Below are 16,933 nucleotides of genomic sequence, written 5' to 3'. Positions count from 1 at the left end.
CACCGTTATATAAAATATATATTCCATCGGCAACGAGCCGCATCGGTACCACCCTCTCTACCTCTCTACTTTTCTATCTGCCTATCTCTCTTGTACCCCCTGTGTTAGCTCTAGGAAATGAAATTAAATCTTCTTGTCTTTCGACTCACGGATTGATTGAATCTAAAGTTTTATAAAACGTGAGATTATGTCACTAAAATTATTATAGTATTTTATTTATTAGCAATCTATTACACGACTATTGACAACTCTATTGAATTCAATAAATATTTAATTTTATAAATGAAATTGAATATTATTGTTGTATGTGTGTGTTAAAAAAACTAATCTAGTTATTGTGATAGTGAGGCTGAAGCTGAGTTGTATCTATCTAGAGACAAGTCTTGCTCGATTTCCCTCGCGGGCTTTCCGAGACGCGTAATCGATAGAGAAGCTTTCCCATCACGCTCGAGAAAGCCCAAGGAGTGGAAAAAAAAAATAAATCTATATATATATATATATATATACCTACAAGTAAGTAGTGAAGGATATGTAGGTTGACGCGCACAAGCAGAAGGTCCAAAAGTCAATAGATAATGCAGCAATAGCAAATTAGATTTACTATTTTATAACTTTTACTTCCATGTCTCAAATATACCTCTTATATTTTCCTTCTATTACTGTCTCTTATACTTTTATTCTTTCTCGAACCCGAGCTCTATTTCTCCAGCACTCACGCGAGCATAAATGCTTTTACCCACACACACACACACACACACACACACACACACTTGTTTATATTGACTGACCGTGATTGCGGTAGATATTTTTTTGGTCTCTCGGGACAGCCCTCGATATCTTAAATCCTCAAGATTTATTTTATAAAATATTAGTATAGTTTATTTTAGAAAAATTTTATCCCAAGTATTTAAATATTGTTTTATGCCTTCAGGTTAACATATTTAGTGTGTGTGATATTAATCTTATAGATTTAATTTTTAATGAATATAGAGTATGACATGACATTAGATCTCTTAGAGTAGAGTCAAGTTTATTGTAAGATTGTTGATGGCTCCCGAAGGATGTGAATTTATTCGTGTCATCTGTGCGTTAACGAAGAAAAATAGTTGGACTGGATGGTAAAATACATCAAAATATATATATGTATATAATAAATATGGAGAGTCCTTGGAGTGCAAAGAAGAGCGAGGCGGTAAGCTCGAAGACATCCGTGTCATTATTATAAGTATACTTTTGCGAGAGCAAACGATGTTGAAAAAAAAAATAATCCGAGAAATAATAGTGTGTATGGGGAAAAGATGACGAGGACGCGTTATCCGGGATGGTAAAACGAGAAATGTCATTTGCTATTTCACATTTCACTGATTTTGAGGAAATTTACTTTACGACTCACTGACGGTTTTTTTTTTTTTTATTGTAACTTTACATTTTTATAAGTACGTATAAAAAGAACTATAAATATAGTATATATAAAGTATAGTATTCAGCTTATTGAGTTTATTGACTATAATTTAATCACAAAATACATATCTATATAAATTATCGTATTTTTTTATTTTAGTCATTGCATCTGAATTTTATCAACTCTCTCCTGCAGGTGCCACAAGTGCAAATAAAAAAATTAAAAATAAGTTAATTTTATACTATCTATTGATATTAGTATCATTAATGTTAAGAATCTGTGGAATTGAAAGTAAATTAGAATTAAATTTTCTAAACTATTAATATCTGCGCAAAAAAATTACCATTTACAGTTATATATTTTTTATCACATTTTTTGATGAATCCAGAAATAATGCAACATTGATAATTACCCTGATCACTTTTAGCGATGTCGCTAACCATCAATTCACTCAAAGCTTGATAATAAGTTACGCCCAAGGGTTTTTTAAAAACCCGCGTTGTCATCCGTCGATCCTAAAATTAAATTAATCAAACGAGTATTGTCATTATAAACATACACATAAATATAAATATTAAGTCATACCTGATTAGGTTTAGTCCAGTATAAATTGTATAATATATCAGACTCTATTTCAACAGAACAATTAACAACTAAGACTTGGCCTTCAGTCACACGGTCCAGTAACTCGTTATTTATTATAATTGGCTGATTTACATTTTTCAATTTACCTAATTTCGTTATTATTTATATATATATATATATATATATATTATGTATACATAAATTCATTTTTTTTTTTTACAAATTTAATAATTTATAAACCTACTTGTTATATAAAGAAAAAATGATACTTTATCAGTATTGTTTCTATATGTAATTTCACATGAATAGTATCCGATATTTTTAATTCCCAAATTATTCAAGACAAATCCAGTTCTTGGATTAAAAATTAATTTTTCGTTATTTTGAATTAACTAAAATAAACAAAATATAATTATTATTTAAAATATTTTTAAGTATTTAAAATCATAGGTCATTGAACGATAAGTTTTAATAAAAAGTAAACTAATAAAATTTTTAATTTAAACTTAATAATATACGCAATGACTTTCCTTAAACTAGTTTTTTTTTAAACATAAATATCATGTACCCCTTGAGTTCAATAAATTCTTAAAGAGTTTATTGACATAATATTTTTATTATAAATATTATTTGAGAGCTCTAAAAAATTTGTTGCAGTTAAAAAATAAAAGTGATTTTTCACTTTTAATTGAATTATAAAAGTCTTACATTGTCATTATGAAGCAAACGCACTGAGTAAAATGGTGAAGTTGGACGACATGGTATCGTAACATTATCATCTGTCGTACTTTGTAAATAATTAATTTTATAATTGTTATTTATAAATAAATGCTCATTCGCTAAAAATCATTTCTTGTATAATTTAATTGATATTTTTTTTATTTTTATAAATTATTTAAGAAACAAAACTCACATGTTACGTAGACATATACCCAATAATTATTGGAACTGTTGTCATTAAAAGTTGCACAAGAATCAGATTCAATGCATCCGTACCATCCGGTATCTCCGTAAACTGTTATAAATCTCTCAAGTACACCAGTATACTTATTATTTTCATTTATTTTTGTTATTTTAACTTCTGATGTCACAATCTAACATTTTTACATTAATAAATATTTTAATATACGAAAACTCGAGCAAAATAAAACACCATTTTAAAAAATAAAATTATTTGAAAAGCAAAAAAAAAAAAAAATTTGTTGACTCTTATGCCCTAGGCTACTGGCTTGCCCCATTTCTAAGTGAAAATTTACAAGAACATTTTATTTTTTTTAAAAGGTGTATCGATTTATGATAATATATATTAAAAACTCACTTCACTGTTATTTTTTGGATAATAAAATATATGGTTTTCAAAATTCGCACAATTTATTTGCAAAATCTCGCCACTCTGCATTATAACTGTGGGTGTAGTTGATTTTATGTCAATAGTCAATGCAATTAATACTATAAATCCAAAATAAAATTTATTAATTTCTTGTTAAATAATTTATATTAAATAAAAACTTACAATAGATGTTTAAATTAAATAATAGAAAACACTTGAATAACATTTCAATTTTTTTTTTTACTTAAAAAAAAGTTTTTTGAGTATCAGCTTACATAGTGCTTAGAAATGAATTAATGTAATACTGATGTTAATAATCGATCCCATTTTAACGCTATATTTACTTGTGATTAACGAATGGAACAATAAAAAAAAAATATAATAAACGAATAAAATTCTTGACGCCGTCGGTTTGGTAGGAGGGGAATCGTCAGATAATTAAAGAGTCAAAAAAAAAAAATAAAATAATAATTATTTTAAAAATACGATTTATTCAACTTTTTAAATTTATAAACCGGTAATTTGTGGAAAATGGTATTAATTTTAAATATTAGTATGTGAGTTAGTAATTTTCGTTTAAAATTTTGTCTCAAGATAATCTTTTGGTCAATTGATTAATTCTTATAATTCTAGTTGTTGTAATTATAATGATTTCATACAATTAATACTGTCATCAGTGCTTAGTATTCGTTGATATTATATCGACTGAGCATGTAATTGTCTATTTGAAGAAAAAAAAAAAAAAAAAAAAAAAAAACAAATTATGCTCAAAGTAAAAAAATAAATCATAAAGATCCGTATTATTGAATGTATTTTTCAATACCCATTACATGTTTATCGATAAAACTATAACTACCTAAATAATAGGCAGTCCAATTCTTACGAGTCATTTTTTGAAGATAAGACGATCTAATTAGTACGTATAAACTAATACGTATATATATGGTGACAAAGAACTCATTAGATTTATTGCTCAAGACAATTACATTATTTAACAATTTAAACTAAAATACCAATGGGATCATAATCCGATCTTTATCTTTATCACGTAGGCTCTTTATTCCTCGGTTTATCCCGCTCTCATATGAAGAACGAGACTTATATACAGTGGCACAGTCGTCGACTTGTCATTTTTGCATTGTCGTCACGAACACAATCTTATTACTGGCACACGTGGTGTAATATTCTCCCCTAGTGTACTGTACCAAGACAACACTACCTTCCTTTTTTTTTTTTTACTATAGCTAACAGAACGAAATTTCTTTTGACGTTGTTGAAATGCACGAGAGTGAGTTGAGAATGATCGAATATCGTCAAAGTTTGTGGATCTCAAATGATATATAAGAATATATTTTTTTTTCTTCCTTTTATTTTTTGTTTTATTGGACATTCAACCTACATGACAAATATACCAAGTATAAGAGCTTAAAACAAATATTTTGAAATAAGTCTTTGTATTATTTTATATTAAATCTTCCATGTTTAACCGGTCATTCAAAGTTTTAATTATTTATTGCCAATTAAAATCTGACCAGTTTATTCATTATTAATTTAATAAAAATTACTCAGGTTCAACTTTAAGCGATGATCAAAGCTAACAATTTACTTAAACCGTGAAAGGTGTCTAAGGTTCGAGTCCAAGACTCGGCATAAAGTGAAAAAGAAAAAAAAAATATTTAAAACCAATAATTTAGCTCACATAATAATCCAAGTGACACGAGACCCGAGTACGTGATAAGTATAATAATAAAAAAATAAAAAAAAGTAAAAAAAGTCATCTTGTGCTGCCCTACGACATTTTTTATTTTAAAAAACTCAACAAGTCACATCCGGGAGTCAACTAGTCTTTGGGCACGTTTTACTTGAGAATTCACACTGTCACGGATATATTAGCCAGCGTTCATGACTCGTTGTAGTTGTTGTAGTCGTTGCTCTCGTATCGATAAATTCACCATCACCAGTACCACCTTACCAGTATAGTTTTCCGACAAACGGAATTTAACAATTTAATGTTTAATACCTCTCAGTATTTAGCCTCGAGACATCCATGTTGATTTACTGTTTTCGAAAATATTTAACTCTAATACATTAAACTTATTATTATATTATTTTATAATTTAAATATATGCCATCGGTTTTACATCTGATACAGTGCATTTATCTTTCAGTATATCGGTATCTGCATTATTCAATTCTGATAATCCGCAATAGAGAACCTATACCCGTAATAATTTATATTTTATTTTTTCTCAACAAATTCACCACACGCATTTAACATTTTCAAATTTTTTTTTTTTTTTTTTTTCTTTTCTTATTATAATCAATTAAATATTTCCAGGACAGATGATTTACGTTACGAGAAATTGTACTACTCGGGAAAATATTTAAGGTCTAGTAAAATAAAAAAAAAAATGTTTCAGCTGGAAAGTGTATAATTTTTATGAGCTAGTGACATTGCGGGTTTTAAGACTTACTTAAAGTCTTACTTGCTATGCTCTAATTTTTTTCTTAAAGCTACTTAAATATTTATTTAATACTATATGCAAGTTAATATATATTTCAGTAGCACCTAAGGCGTTTTATAAATAACTTGAATGAACGTCGCCATTGTATTGAGTAATTATTCGGTAAATGATATCTAGTATCGATACCATTAAAGCAAAGGTTTATGATAATAATATCTAATGGGGCCCGGGCGCCCAATTCGAAAAAGATGGATAAAAGTTTAATAAAATTTTTAGCAGGCGCAGACGCAGAGTATTAAAAGGAAGAAAATTAATGAGTTTAATTGAAGGTAGAGGATTTAAATTTTTAGTTAGAGTTGACGGTTGAGGTAGATGGTAGATGGTAAAAATTTATAGTTTTAAAATGAGTTTGAAATAAAGAGGGCAAAAAGGCGAATAGAAAGAGGAGACTGATCTCTTGCTGGCAGATAGATACACGTCTTGGTAATTTTTCATCCTCAAGTCTACTCTCGCAGCGAGATTCGATTTCAGTCCTCTCTTTTGACATCCACGCTCTCAAGTTACTCTTGCCTTTATGCCTCTTCTTCTGCTTCTTTTCTTCGCAAAAAAAATAAAATACTAAGAAAATACGAAAAAAAAAAAAGTACATTATACAGGAGAAGAAAAAAAAATTGCAGCTGTGTGTGTTGGGATCAGATGTTTATTAAAAATTCCGCTTTTGTAATAAACGATACCTACCACGACACTTTCCTTAAATTACATTATATAATTACATTTAAAAACTCTTTATTTTGTTATCAATATTTTTAATTTATTTATATACTTTTATCGTTATTTTTAAAATAATAGTATAATTTAATGTGCAATGAAATAATTAAAACCATTTCTTCTAGTTTTATACTACTTTATGAACTTCCTCTAATATCCAATATTTCAATATTAAATTATTTATATACTTTTTTAATTTATCAAAGTTCAATATCTTAATAAAAAATAAAGTAATCTAATTTTAATGCCTATAAAATAAATAAAATAAAAAACTCAATATCAATTTATTCCGATGTGCACTACACTCAATACAACTAATTGGATCACATATATGCCTTTATATATATATCAATAAAGTGTCCTGAGTGGTTGAATCGTTCAATCTTCCACTCAGTCGACACTTAGAATGCAATATAGGTTGGATCAGCATCACAATGCCCATTAGCTTTTAATATTGACTTTGATAAATTTAGACCACACGAATTGGTTTTTTTTTTTTTTCTTTTTATTTAAAGTTTATTATTTTATTTTGGTATAATTTTTATCTGAATGATAATTGAGTAAGTGGGTAATTAAATAAACTAATTAGGATTTAAAAATGAGTCCCAAGATGTCGCTTATGGTAGGACTCATTGTAGACTCATCTCTGTAAATTATTGCTCCGTGCACTTGGACCAATTCCCCGAGGGGTGGTTACGTGGGTACACGATGCCACGGTACGTGACTTACGGAATCCGCAAACTCAAAGCTGCAGACGGGTAGCGAAGACGCATCTGCTAGTACGATGTTCTGGAGATCGTGACCCGAAATGTTTCCATAGCTTCCTATACCTCTTGTACTATCTGACATCCTAGTTTCCTGTAAGTGTCTGTGTCTCACTATAAGAGTATGTGTGCACATGGTGGGTTTTAGATCGTTAGATCCCGGTAAAATGAGGGCTTTAAAGCTCCAACACCCACTAGTGCCAACTTAATTCATCACACCGATTAGGAAATATGTTATATAACCCAATTCTCGGGTAACCGACTTTGTTCATAAAATGGATTAAAGAGTATTATGTTTTAACTAATACTAACTTATCTAGATTATTAACTTGCAAAAACTAATATTTACTGAATTATCTGATTTATCATACTGAAATAAATTTTTAATTACTCAAAAAAAAAATTTTATTTATTTATTTATTTATTTATAGATTTTATAAAAAATAATGAATAACTTAATAGAGTAAACGATAAAAAAAACGACAAAAATTTTTTATAGACATGACCACCCTGATTGTATGGTTGAACGCGTATTAATGTAAATCGCTGTTATACATCGATGCAATTGACGCCCATACCCATCATCCATGGTGTATAAACAGTATTATATATATATATATATATATATATATATATATATATATATATGTATATACATATTCATATGTAGAGTATAGAGCTTTTGTTAAATTTTTTCCTGTCGTTATTTTCTCTCATGCATATTTTTATCACTACACGCAGTGGAGTTTTTAACCGTACATGAATTATTAATATAACTATGAAAATAAAAAAAATTATTTATACATCAGAAAATATCTGAGAGAAGTAAAAATATAAATTTATTCCTTAAACATTATTAAAAATAATTATAAATATCTACCATTATATTTTTAAAGCTCGATTTAATTTGCCGGAGCACATTCCAGAATTTATTTTTAAAAAAATAGTTAAATAAATATATAGCTACTATTGATCGCAACAGAATCTACGAGGGATCAAAATATAAACGAGCAATTTCTTTTGTCTCAGTATAAACGATAGGTGATAGGAGAACTGGCCATCTTCCAATAGTGTACTAAAAAATAAAAAAATATAACAATGATACATAAAATAAAAAACCGCGGAAAGAAAGAAAGAAAGAAAGAAAGAAAGAAAGAAAGAAAGAAAGAAAGAAAGAAATGCTTCTATTATTGCACCATTAAACTTTTTCAAACCGTCAGGCTATTACTATTATAGTTACAATTCCACTCGTACCACCTAGTCTTAACCTCAATCGCTTTGCTAAATTAATTCTCACCACTTTTTATATTTCCAAGTTAATGATATCAACTGAGAAAAAAAAAGAGAAAATAAAAAAAAAAAAAGTAACGTTATTTGTCGCATCATTTCATCCCTCTGTCCTTTGTCTCTTTTAACGTGCAGCCATTCGGATCTCTGCCAGAAACACGTTCCAAATTTTTTTTTGTCATAAAAAATATATTGGCTTGACTTAATCAACTATACACATATATATTTTATATTTTTTTATCACTACATTCTTAGAAATAATTGACATTTATAAAACTAATGATAAACAGAATTTAGCTATGGGCTTGTTTGCTCCTCTAGCCAAAGACTTCTGAATACAACTGATCAACAAGTCGGCAAAAAAAAATTATTTCGTTGTGTAATTTAACAAAAAAATTAAATATTTAACTATTGTGCGGGCCTATAGCTAACGCCCTTGTTATAAACTCTCCACATGTATTCTTAAGCCAACTAAAACTACTCGATCACTCCCCAATATTATTTATTGAATTTCAATGATGTTCTATTATAAAGCATAACTGAAATATTCGAATTGTTGCGGTTTCTTAATTCAATTTTTACTTCTATTCACAAATTCATCCGATTATCGAACAATAATTATATTTACTCACTTCTTACGGTTAGCAAAGCTAGCCAACACCTTTTAAATCATGATCTGAAGAAATAAAAAATAGACAAAAAAAAAAAAAAAAAAAAAAAAGTGTGTGTGTGCACGTGTTAGCGTCGAATGTCTCTAGTCATAAATATCGACGATGACGAAGATAAAACTAGTGACACGGGTCGACGTGCCCTTAAGCTCCGATACGTATGACAATTCTCTTTTTTCTTCACCCCTTGAACAAGTACCAGAGTATAAAGTAGACGTTCTACCCTCTAAAGATTTATAAAAGACTGAAAAAAATTTTTTCTTGATCTTGTCGCTTTCATTCTGAAGAAAAAAAAAAGTTACCGACACATCACTCCTCTTAAGCTTGATATTTTTTATTCTTACCAGTTCTTTAATACACAATAACAATATATTTTTTGGCTATCTTGACAGTTAATAATGTCCTCAATAAAATAAATGATCCTTTCTATCTTCGAGAGATAATTAATAATAAATTTTCGTAAAATTTTTCAGATTGCCACCTTCACAGCAGCAAGTGACCGTTGGTTCACTCGGCGGAATGGTCGGCCCAGGAAACGGAACAGGAACAACTGGAGCCCAGGGTCAGCCTCTAGTGATGCCTAGTTTTCCTCTACGTGCAGCAGTAGGACCTCACTATTCACCATATTCGCCATCACGGTTTCACATTGACAAGCGTTGTCAGCACAGATGCTCATGGAAATGTTTCTCAGTTGCATTGATCCTTCTCACTGTTGCTCTGACAGCAATACTAGCATACTTTGCTGGTAAGTTTTAAATATTTAAATCAAGATTATAAATTGTCGTTAATAAAAAAAGGTATAATTAAATAAATTTGTCAATGCAGCAAAACTCTAAAATAGCTAAACAGCTAAACAAGCAAATTTCCGTGAAATTACTATTTTAGTTTCCTAAAACTTGGTGATTGTACAACTGGCTGTTATGAGGGTACAACGATTTGGGAATGGTTTTAGGAATGGAGGTCACGTTTCTCGTTGGGACGACCAATCCATTGGGGGATGCCAGGGGGTAGTGGAGAAGTGGAGTACCGGGGTAACGGTCTATGCATAAGTTGTATGTTGTCAATAGAGCGTCCATGTAAACGCCAAGACTTAGCAGCTCTCAATAAGCCAATAGACCGTTAACGATTTGGCTTAATGATGGAGCCCAAGCTTGCTTTCTTAATCGGCGGGTCGACGGCTCTAGCTCACTAAATACTTGCTCTTGCTCTTACTCGCTCTTGTCACTTTCTCGATTATCTTTTAAATAGGTCTAGCCGTCTTGCTTCAGCAATCGATTTACACAGACTGCCAACTCGGAAAGTTGCTACCGACTACCACGAGGGAGGAATATTTAACGGTTACATAATAAATATATTTTGGGAATATTGTCACTTGGGATTTTGAATGGCAAGTTTGATCGGCTGCAGAGAAACATGAGTTACGATTCTTAAAGCTAAATAAAAGTTTAGATTAAAGCAAGCAATTGTTTGAATAAAATTTACCCTCACTAATCGACACTATTTTATAGCGAGTAGCAATCACACTGACCCTACTTTTGATTACTAGCGACCGTTCTGACCGTTCTGACCATTTTGACCATTTTGACCATTCTGACCGTTCGACAGTACCAACTGTCACTTCCTTACTTTGAGGAGCTTCTTTTTATTTTATCTCAATTTATTCTTTTGCTTGATCATCAATAAAATCCTCACGTTTGTTTCTTAAGTACGAGTATCTATTTTTTATTTGGATTTTCCTTTTGTAACAATGAAAAGATCAATTTTATTTATCTATTGAAAATTAAAATGATAAATTTAAATTTATAAAATAGAGAAATAGGATTAAATAATTAAGGCAATGCCAACACAGTAGTGGAATTAATATGGTAATTGAGGATGATATTTGTTGGCTAGAGAAATTCAAAGACCACTTGGATACGACAAAATATTAAACGCTTAAGGCATTATTTATAAAGGAGTTAAATTTATGAATTTTTATGAAACACTTAAAAGAATGAAGGTCGATAAAAAAATAAAAAAAATGTCACGAGGATTTAGCTTCCTCATTTGGTAGTCTGTCCGAGCAGATACGAAAATCCCGGACGACGGTCAAGGTTCTGTAAGGTATAAGGTATATAAGGTAGGATGATTTATCCCCAGGAAAGTGGATGGAAATAAATGGGATTGAAGAGCCATAGAAAATGGATAAAAACGAATATACCATGAGCCCATATCCTCTTCTTCCTTTTTCATACTTCTCACACTTCTCATACTTCTCATACTCGTGCTCAGCTCTCAGCTCTCAACTCTCACACCGTACTAGCATAATACCCGACTACCCGTTATGTACATACTTTACTTACTTGTCACAGAACTACGAATTTAAAACCGTCAAAAACGGTATTATACATATATAAAAACTACTGTTATTTCTGGTGCACTTGCATATTCTGTTAAATCGAGTGTAGAATCCAATCTGCCTAGCTGTTTGCCGTTTGCCGTTGGATTCGTTTAATCGACACCCTTTTTCTACTTCCTCCCTCTACTCACTTTACGCGTAAAACTTTTTACAAAAATCACAATGTTAGACTTATTTATCTTAACTGACAGTTTTATATTATTCCATTCTAAATATATATATATATATATATTTTTTTTTTAAATTTTATTTTGGCTACAGTTTCGATCAAGATAACTTACAAATTATTGAATTTTCGTCAAAATTTTAATAATTATTTTTTATAGAAAATTAAATTCTATATAAATTTTTTTATTTCTATTTTTATCATATCTTTGATACTTGCGCCAGAATTTTTATTTAAAGCATCTCATTTGTAGATAAAAAAAAGTTTATTCATTTTTTATTCTATTAAAATCTTTCCGTCTTTAAATTGAAATTCCAAGTCAACTATCGATAATACGAAAAAAAAACATTTCAGGATAATTTTATAGGAAATTAAATTTCCTAAAAAAAAAAAAAAGTATTTAATGACTTGCTCGTGAACTCAATTGTTTAGAATGAATGTAAATAATTTTTAAGTTAAGAAAAATAAAATAGTAATTTGTTTTTATAAAATAACACTCAAAGAAATGGGTTTTTAAAAAGTTTTAAACTCGCTTATCTGACCCTGAGTAACGAAATTCAAGGAGCACGTATCAGTATCAGTATCAGTATCAGTATCAGTAGCAGTAGCAGTAGCACCAGCAGACGTTCTCTATAACTACAATCATTGATCCACAGAGACTCACAGGTGCAAAAGGTTAAGGAAGCAGTTGGGAATTCAGTTCTCTTCACCAGCCAGTAGCTACTTCTGGTACTTGTACTGCTGGTGCTATTGGTGCTGTCGCTTCTGGTAGCTTGCAATAAAGTAAAGAAAAATAACCTCTTAATGTGCCATGAAATTTCAAACTCTGCGCTCCAATTTTACTCGTATCAATCGTAAAACTCAGTAGTATCTCAACAAATAATAAAAACAATATACTATTATTTTTTTAACCCCTTGGCATAACCATGGATTCAATAATAAATTTATACCGTGATAAATGAAATTCGTTGGCAGTAGCGATTAAAATAATTATTTTTAAATAAATAAAAGTTTTGTTGAGTATGTCTTATCTAAAGATCAATGGTTCAAATCGTAAAGTAGAAAGGATAAATTTCAATGGCAAGTTGTGTACTCGCTTGAACTAGATGATAATTCTGTAATAGTAGAAGGCTGGATTATCCGGTGATAATCCAGTGAATATAACTGGGGAATTTTAGTTCTGGTATCATCGATTCCAGGTCTGCTGCATCAAGACTCAACTTCTCAAACTCTAGTAATACCTGTATATAATAGTTGTAGTAGATGTAATTGAAAAAGTTGCTTGAGATTAGAGCTAGAGTATCTTTTAGTCCACATTCACCGACATTCCCTTTCCTTTTCTCTATTTTCGATATCATCTACCTTCATTCTTATCCCTTATATATAATTCAAATCTATCAAAAATTCTCTTTACTTATGATAAAATTAGAAAAAAAAAAAAAAATACCCACGAAAACTAAAAGTTTTTGTTTAAATCAAATGAGCGCATTCACAGCTGACTGAAATTTAATTTAACAATAGTTACGCAGTGGGCAGACAGACCCTCAAAGGAATATAATCGGGATACTCAGACACGTTCGAGTATTGGATCTGCGGTTTCCTCCTCATCTTTAGTTCTCACCCCTTTTGCGATAAGGGCCTTCCAACACCATCATGCACCATCATGTACTCTGTACACCAAAACTTGCTCTTGTAAACTTATTTTTTAGTTTTAACTTTACAAAACAGTATTTCCTTGGTTGGTAAATACGAAATGTCAAAACTTTAAAAGTTTACCTCTATGTCCATAAAATTCAATATTCTTACTCTTATAAAACAACTTTATAAAATATAATATTAGCTATACATATTATATATGATTAACTTTAATTTATTTATTTTCAATACCAAGATATATCCATCAGACGAGATAAATTTGTTTATTACCATCCTTACCCAGAACTTTCCTTCGCTCTCACTTGATAAATTACAAGTTAGCTCAATGATAAATAAAAATTCGCTCTATTTGTCAGCATAGAAAAATTAATAAAAGATAAATCGAATTTTTATTAGTATACTTTTAATCAAATTAGATATTATCTCACCCTTGTGAAATTAAATAATTATCAATAATCTTGTGAACAAAAGGGATGAAAAAAAAAAAAAAAAATTACGCGTAAATTTTAATCTCTCCGACGTGTGAGGTAACACATGGATATATATACATGTACACAATTATTGGAATTTTCGCATAAAGAGATTCACTCAGAGTAAGAGTACACCAGAGAAATGAATCCAAATGAAATTTCGACAAATCTCATTGTACAGCCCTTTGTTTTCCTCTGGCCGTTTGGGTACTGCCAGAATTAAACGAAATTGAAATAAAAAAAAAAAAAAAAAAAAAAAAAAAAATGGTTTAAAAGAGAGAAGAGTGTAATGAAAATTGAAAATAAAAGGTCGGCAAAACGTTCGCTAAAATGTGGATTCAAATGGTTTTCGAGATTCTCAATAGCACGCAAGCTAGTCAGCCCACTCGGCATTTACTATCCCGCTATTTTATTTTATATTTTTAAACACAGATACACACACATTACTGAGCGACTTTTTGATAACGATCCTAATGGTTTATCCAATATATATATATTTTTTTTTGACTTACGATTGACTGTTGCAGCAAATACGGTCTCAACAATAGATTAAACATTTTAATTTTTCGAGCGGAAGAAACTCTTTGAAGTCACCATTGATCAAGTCTGAGAACTTAACTAATCTCGCCCCGCAACTTGTAATCATTTAACACTTATATCTTCCTGCCTTACCAATACTCGACATTCTCCCCTTATATTCTCTCCTCCTTTATCTTATCCACGACAGTTAATCTCTAAATTGATTCTTTTAATTTATAACTCCCATAAATTGTCTCTCGCTTGGTTATAAAACCAAATAGAACCAAATAGATTTTAATTTACACTTTTATTTAATCATCAGCTACTCGATTTTTTATTGTTTTATTTATATAACTATACATATATATATATATATATATATATATATATATATATATATATTTACAGCCGTAAGTTCAATGCGGCCAATAGACAACGCGAATTGTATCTTGGACCAAGATTTAAAGACAGTTACCCACGAGAATACAAACATCCACGATCCGATTTCAACCCAGCTGCCGACAGAAGGTAAGAATCTTTTATTGTAGCTTTCTAGCTGAATCTATTGTCACAATGGTAATTTACAGAGTCTCTTCCAACGAGCACGGCGGAGCACTCGAGTGCCTCAGACAGCAGCAGTGGCGAACAGCAAAGTGACCCTCAGATCCAGCAGTCAGCCCAACAATGGCCAGCGGTCTTGGAACTAAAGGCCTACGATGTTGCCCACTTTGCCACAATACTACCCTACAATTTTTGGCATTCCGAGTTTCGTAACAAGCAACCAGCATTCATCAGACTCAACTTGACACTACCATGGAGTGCGAATTTTGCGGTATACGGTAGACGTAATGTCGCCCCAAGTGTCACTCAGTATGATTTCGTTAAATTTGTACGCGGCGGAAGAGTAGATCAGAGATCCAAGCGACAAGTGATACCCGGTGCTGTCAGTTTTATGGAGGAGTCAATTATACACGAGAAAGTACGCTCTGTTGACGATCGTGTGAGTCCAGATAATCGGGATAACGAGGATGATATCGATAACTACCAGCATATCTTGATGAAGAGGCAAACACACGAACCACTGTATGTCAATGTCAGTTTATTACAGTACCTCGATACCGGACGCTGGTTCCTATCTGTTTATAATGATGAGTTACGGCCGTACAAAGTTACGCTCGTTGTCACCGAAGCCGAGGGTGTTTCTACAACATGTCCTAATGATTGTTCTGGACGTGGATCATGTTATCTTGGGAAATGCGATTGCATTGATGGTTATCAGGTATTTATTATTAAATCATCATTAATTTGTTGGTTGGTTGCTGCTATTAATTACTTCGCGATAAAAAAAATCTATAAATATATTATTTATTATTGATTGACACTAATTTCAGGGAGCTGATTGCAGCAAAAGTGTTTGTCCAGTTCTGTGTTCATCTCACGGACAATATGGAGGTGGCATTTGTCACTGTGAAGAAGGGTGGAAAGGTTTAGAATGTGACATTCCACTGGGTGATTGTCAGGTTCCTGATTGCAATTCACATGGACAGTGTGTTCGTGGCTCTTGTGTCTGTAATCCCGGATGGAAGGGTGAATTTTGTGGAGACCGTAAGTTTTATTTTATTTAATAGCATCAACATTAATTATCGACTGAACGCTCTTTCTCTCTTTGCTAATAGTAAAAACTAAAAACATTTTGTTGATTAAAGAGACATTTTCTAAGACGAGTGTACAGTTAAAAATTATACATTGCAGAGTACAGTCTATAATTAATGCTCGAGTAGAGGATTTCTGAGTATGATGAATTTACATGTGGCCGAACTCGGTTGGTGATATTACTGATATTCAGTAGGCAGGCAGACGTTGCGTGGATTTTATTCTCGCAAAGATTTCCATAAATATTCGGTAGATTTTCACAGAAACCGTTATGTCACTCGGTATACTCTTGTCCTCTATCTCACACTCACACTCATTCTTACACTCATATCCAATCTCAACTCGTATTCGTACACGGACTCGTACTCTTACATAATACGATGCGCGTTAGATACGATTCTACTACTCGAGAAATAAATTCCGGATGGCTGACGATGTAAAGAAGAAAATATTGTTATATATAAAACCTACTATTCACAAATTCATACTAACTCTACTTATTTCATTATATACATATAATAATAATAAATAATAACCATCGCATTATATTTCAATGGCCATTGTATAGGATGGAAAAACTCTTAAAATACTATATAACAACTGGATAGATTTATTATTCAAAATTATACGATACTCTTATTATATTTAATACTCATACATTTATTTAATATATTTTATAAATTCATTTTTAATTAACATAAAAAGTTTCATTTACTTTTAAATTTTATTTTCCCCAAAAAATCACAGAGTTTAGAAAAAAAAAAAATTTGAAAATTTTTTATATATATTTTTGTCATATCTG

General features: G+C 30.7%; 2 protein-coding genes across 7 annotated transcripts in view; one reads left to right on the top strand and one right to left on the bottom strand.

Moving 5' to 3' along the window:
* Positions 1-16,933, top strand: part of LOC103571897 (teneurin-a) — a 251,588-nt gene that overhangs the window by 217,471 nt on the left and 17,184 nt on the right. For all 3 annotated transcript variants that reach the window (XM_053742569.1, XM_053742568.1, XM_053742570.1), the window contains 4 exons: positions 9,743-10,014; positions 14,887-15,006; positions 15,066-15,757; positions 15,870-16,083. In XM_053742569.1, the coding sequence (XP_053598544.1) occupies positions 9,743-10,014; positions 14,887-15,006; positions 15,066-15,757; positions 15,870-16,083 (1,298 nt within the window). The remainder of the gene's footprint in view (positions 1-9,742; positions 10,015-14,886; positions 15,007-15,065; positions 15,758-15,869; positions 16,084-16,933) is intronic.
* On the bottom strand, positions 1,481-3,873 carry LOC103571896 (vascular endothelial growth factor receptor 1-like). 4 transcript variants are annotated; one of them, XM_008550227.3, is made up of 8 exons: positions 3,501-3,873; positions 3,306-3,436; positions 2,901-3,081; positions 2,696-2,826; positions 2,232-2,379; positions 1,988-2,133; positions 1,746-1,917; positions 1,481-1,679 (listed from the first exon to the last, which is right to left on the bottom strand). In XM_008550227.3, the coding sequence occupies exons 1-8, from the start codon at positions 3,541-3,543 to the stop codon at positions 1,672-1,674; spliced, it is 960 nt and encodes a 319-aa protein (XP_008548449.1). In that variant the 5' UTR covers positions 3,544-3,873; the 3' UTR covers positions 1,481-1,671. The 4 variants fall into 4 exon arrangements, with proteins under 4 accessions (XP_008548449.1, XP_008548448.1, XP_053598546.1 ...); XM_008550226.3 differs by having other exon boundaries at positions 1,753-1,917; XM_053742571.1 differs by lacking the exon at positions 1,481-1,679 and having other exon boundaries at positions 1,688-1,917.

Source organism: Microplitis demolitor, chromosome 10 (genome assembly GCF_026212275.2).
Source record: "Microplitis demolitor isolate Queensland-Clemson2020A chromosome 10, iyMicDemo2.1a, whole genome shotgun sequence".
Lineage (NCBI taxonomy): Eukaryota > Metazoa > Arthropoda > Insecta > Hymenoptera > Braconidae > Microplitis > Microplitis demolitor.
Note: the sequence above shows the minus strand (reverse complement) of the source record. Positions and strands in the feature narration are given on the sequence as shown.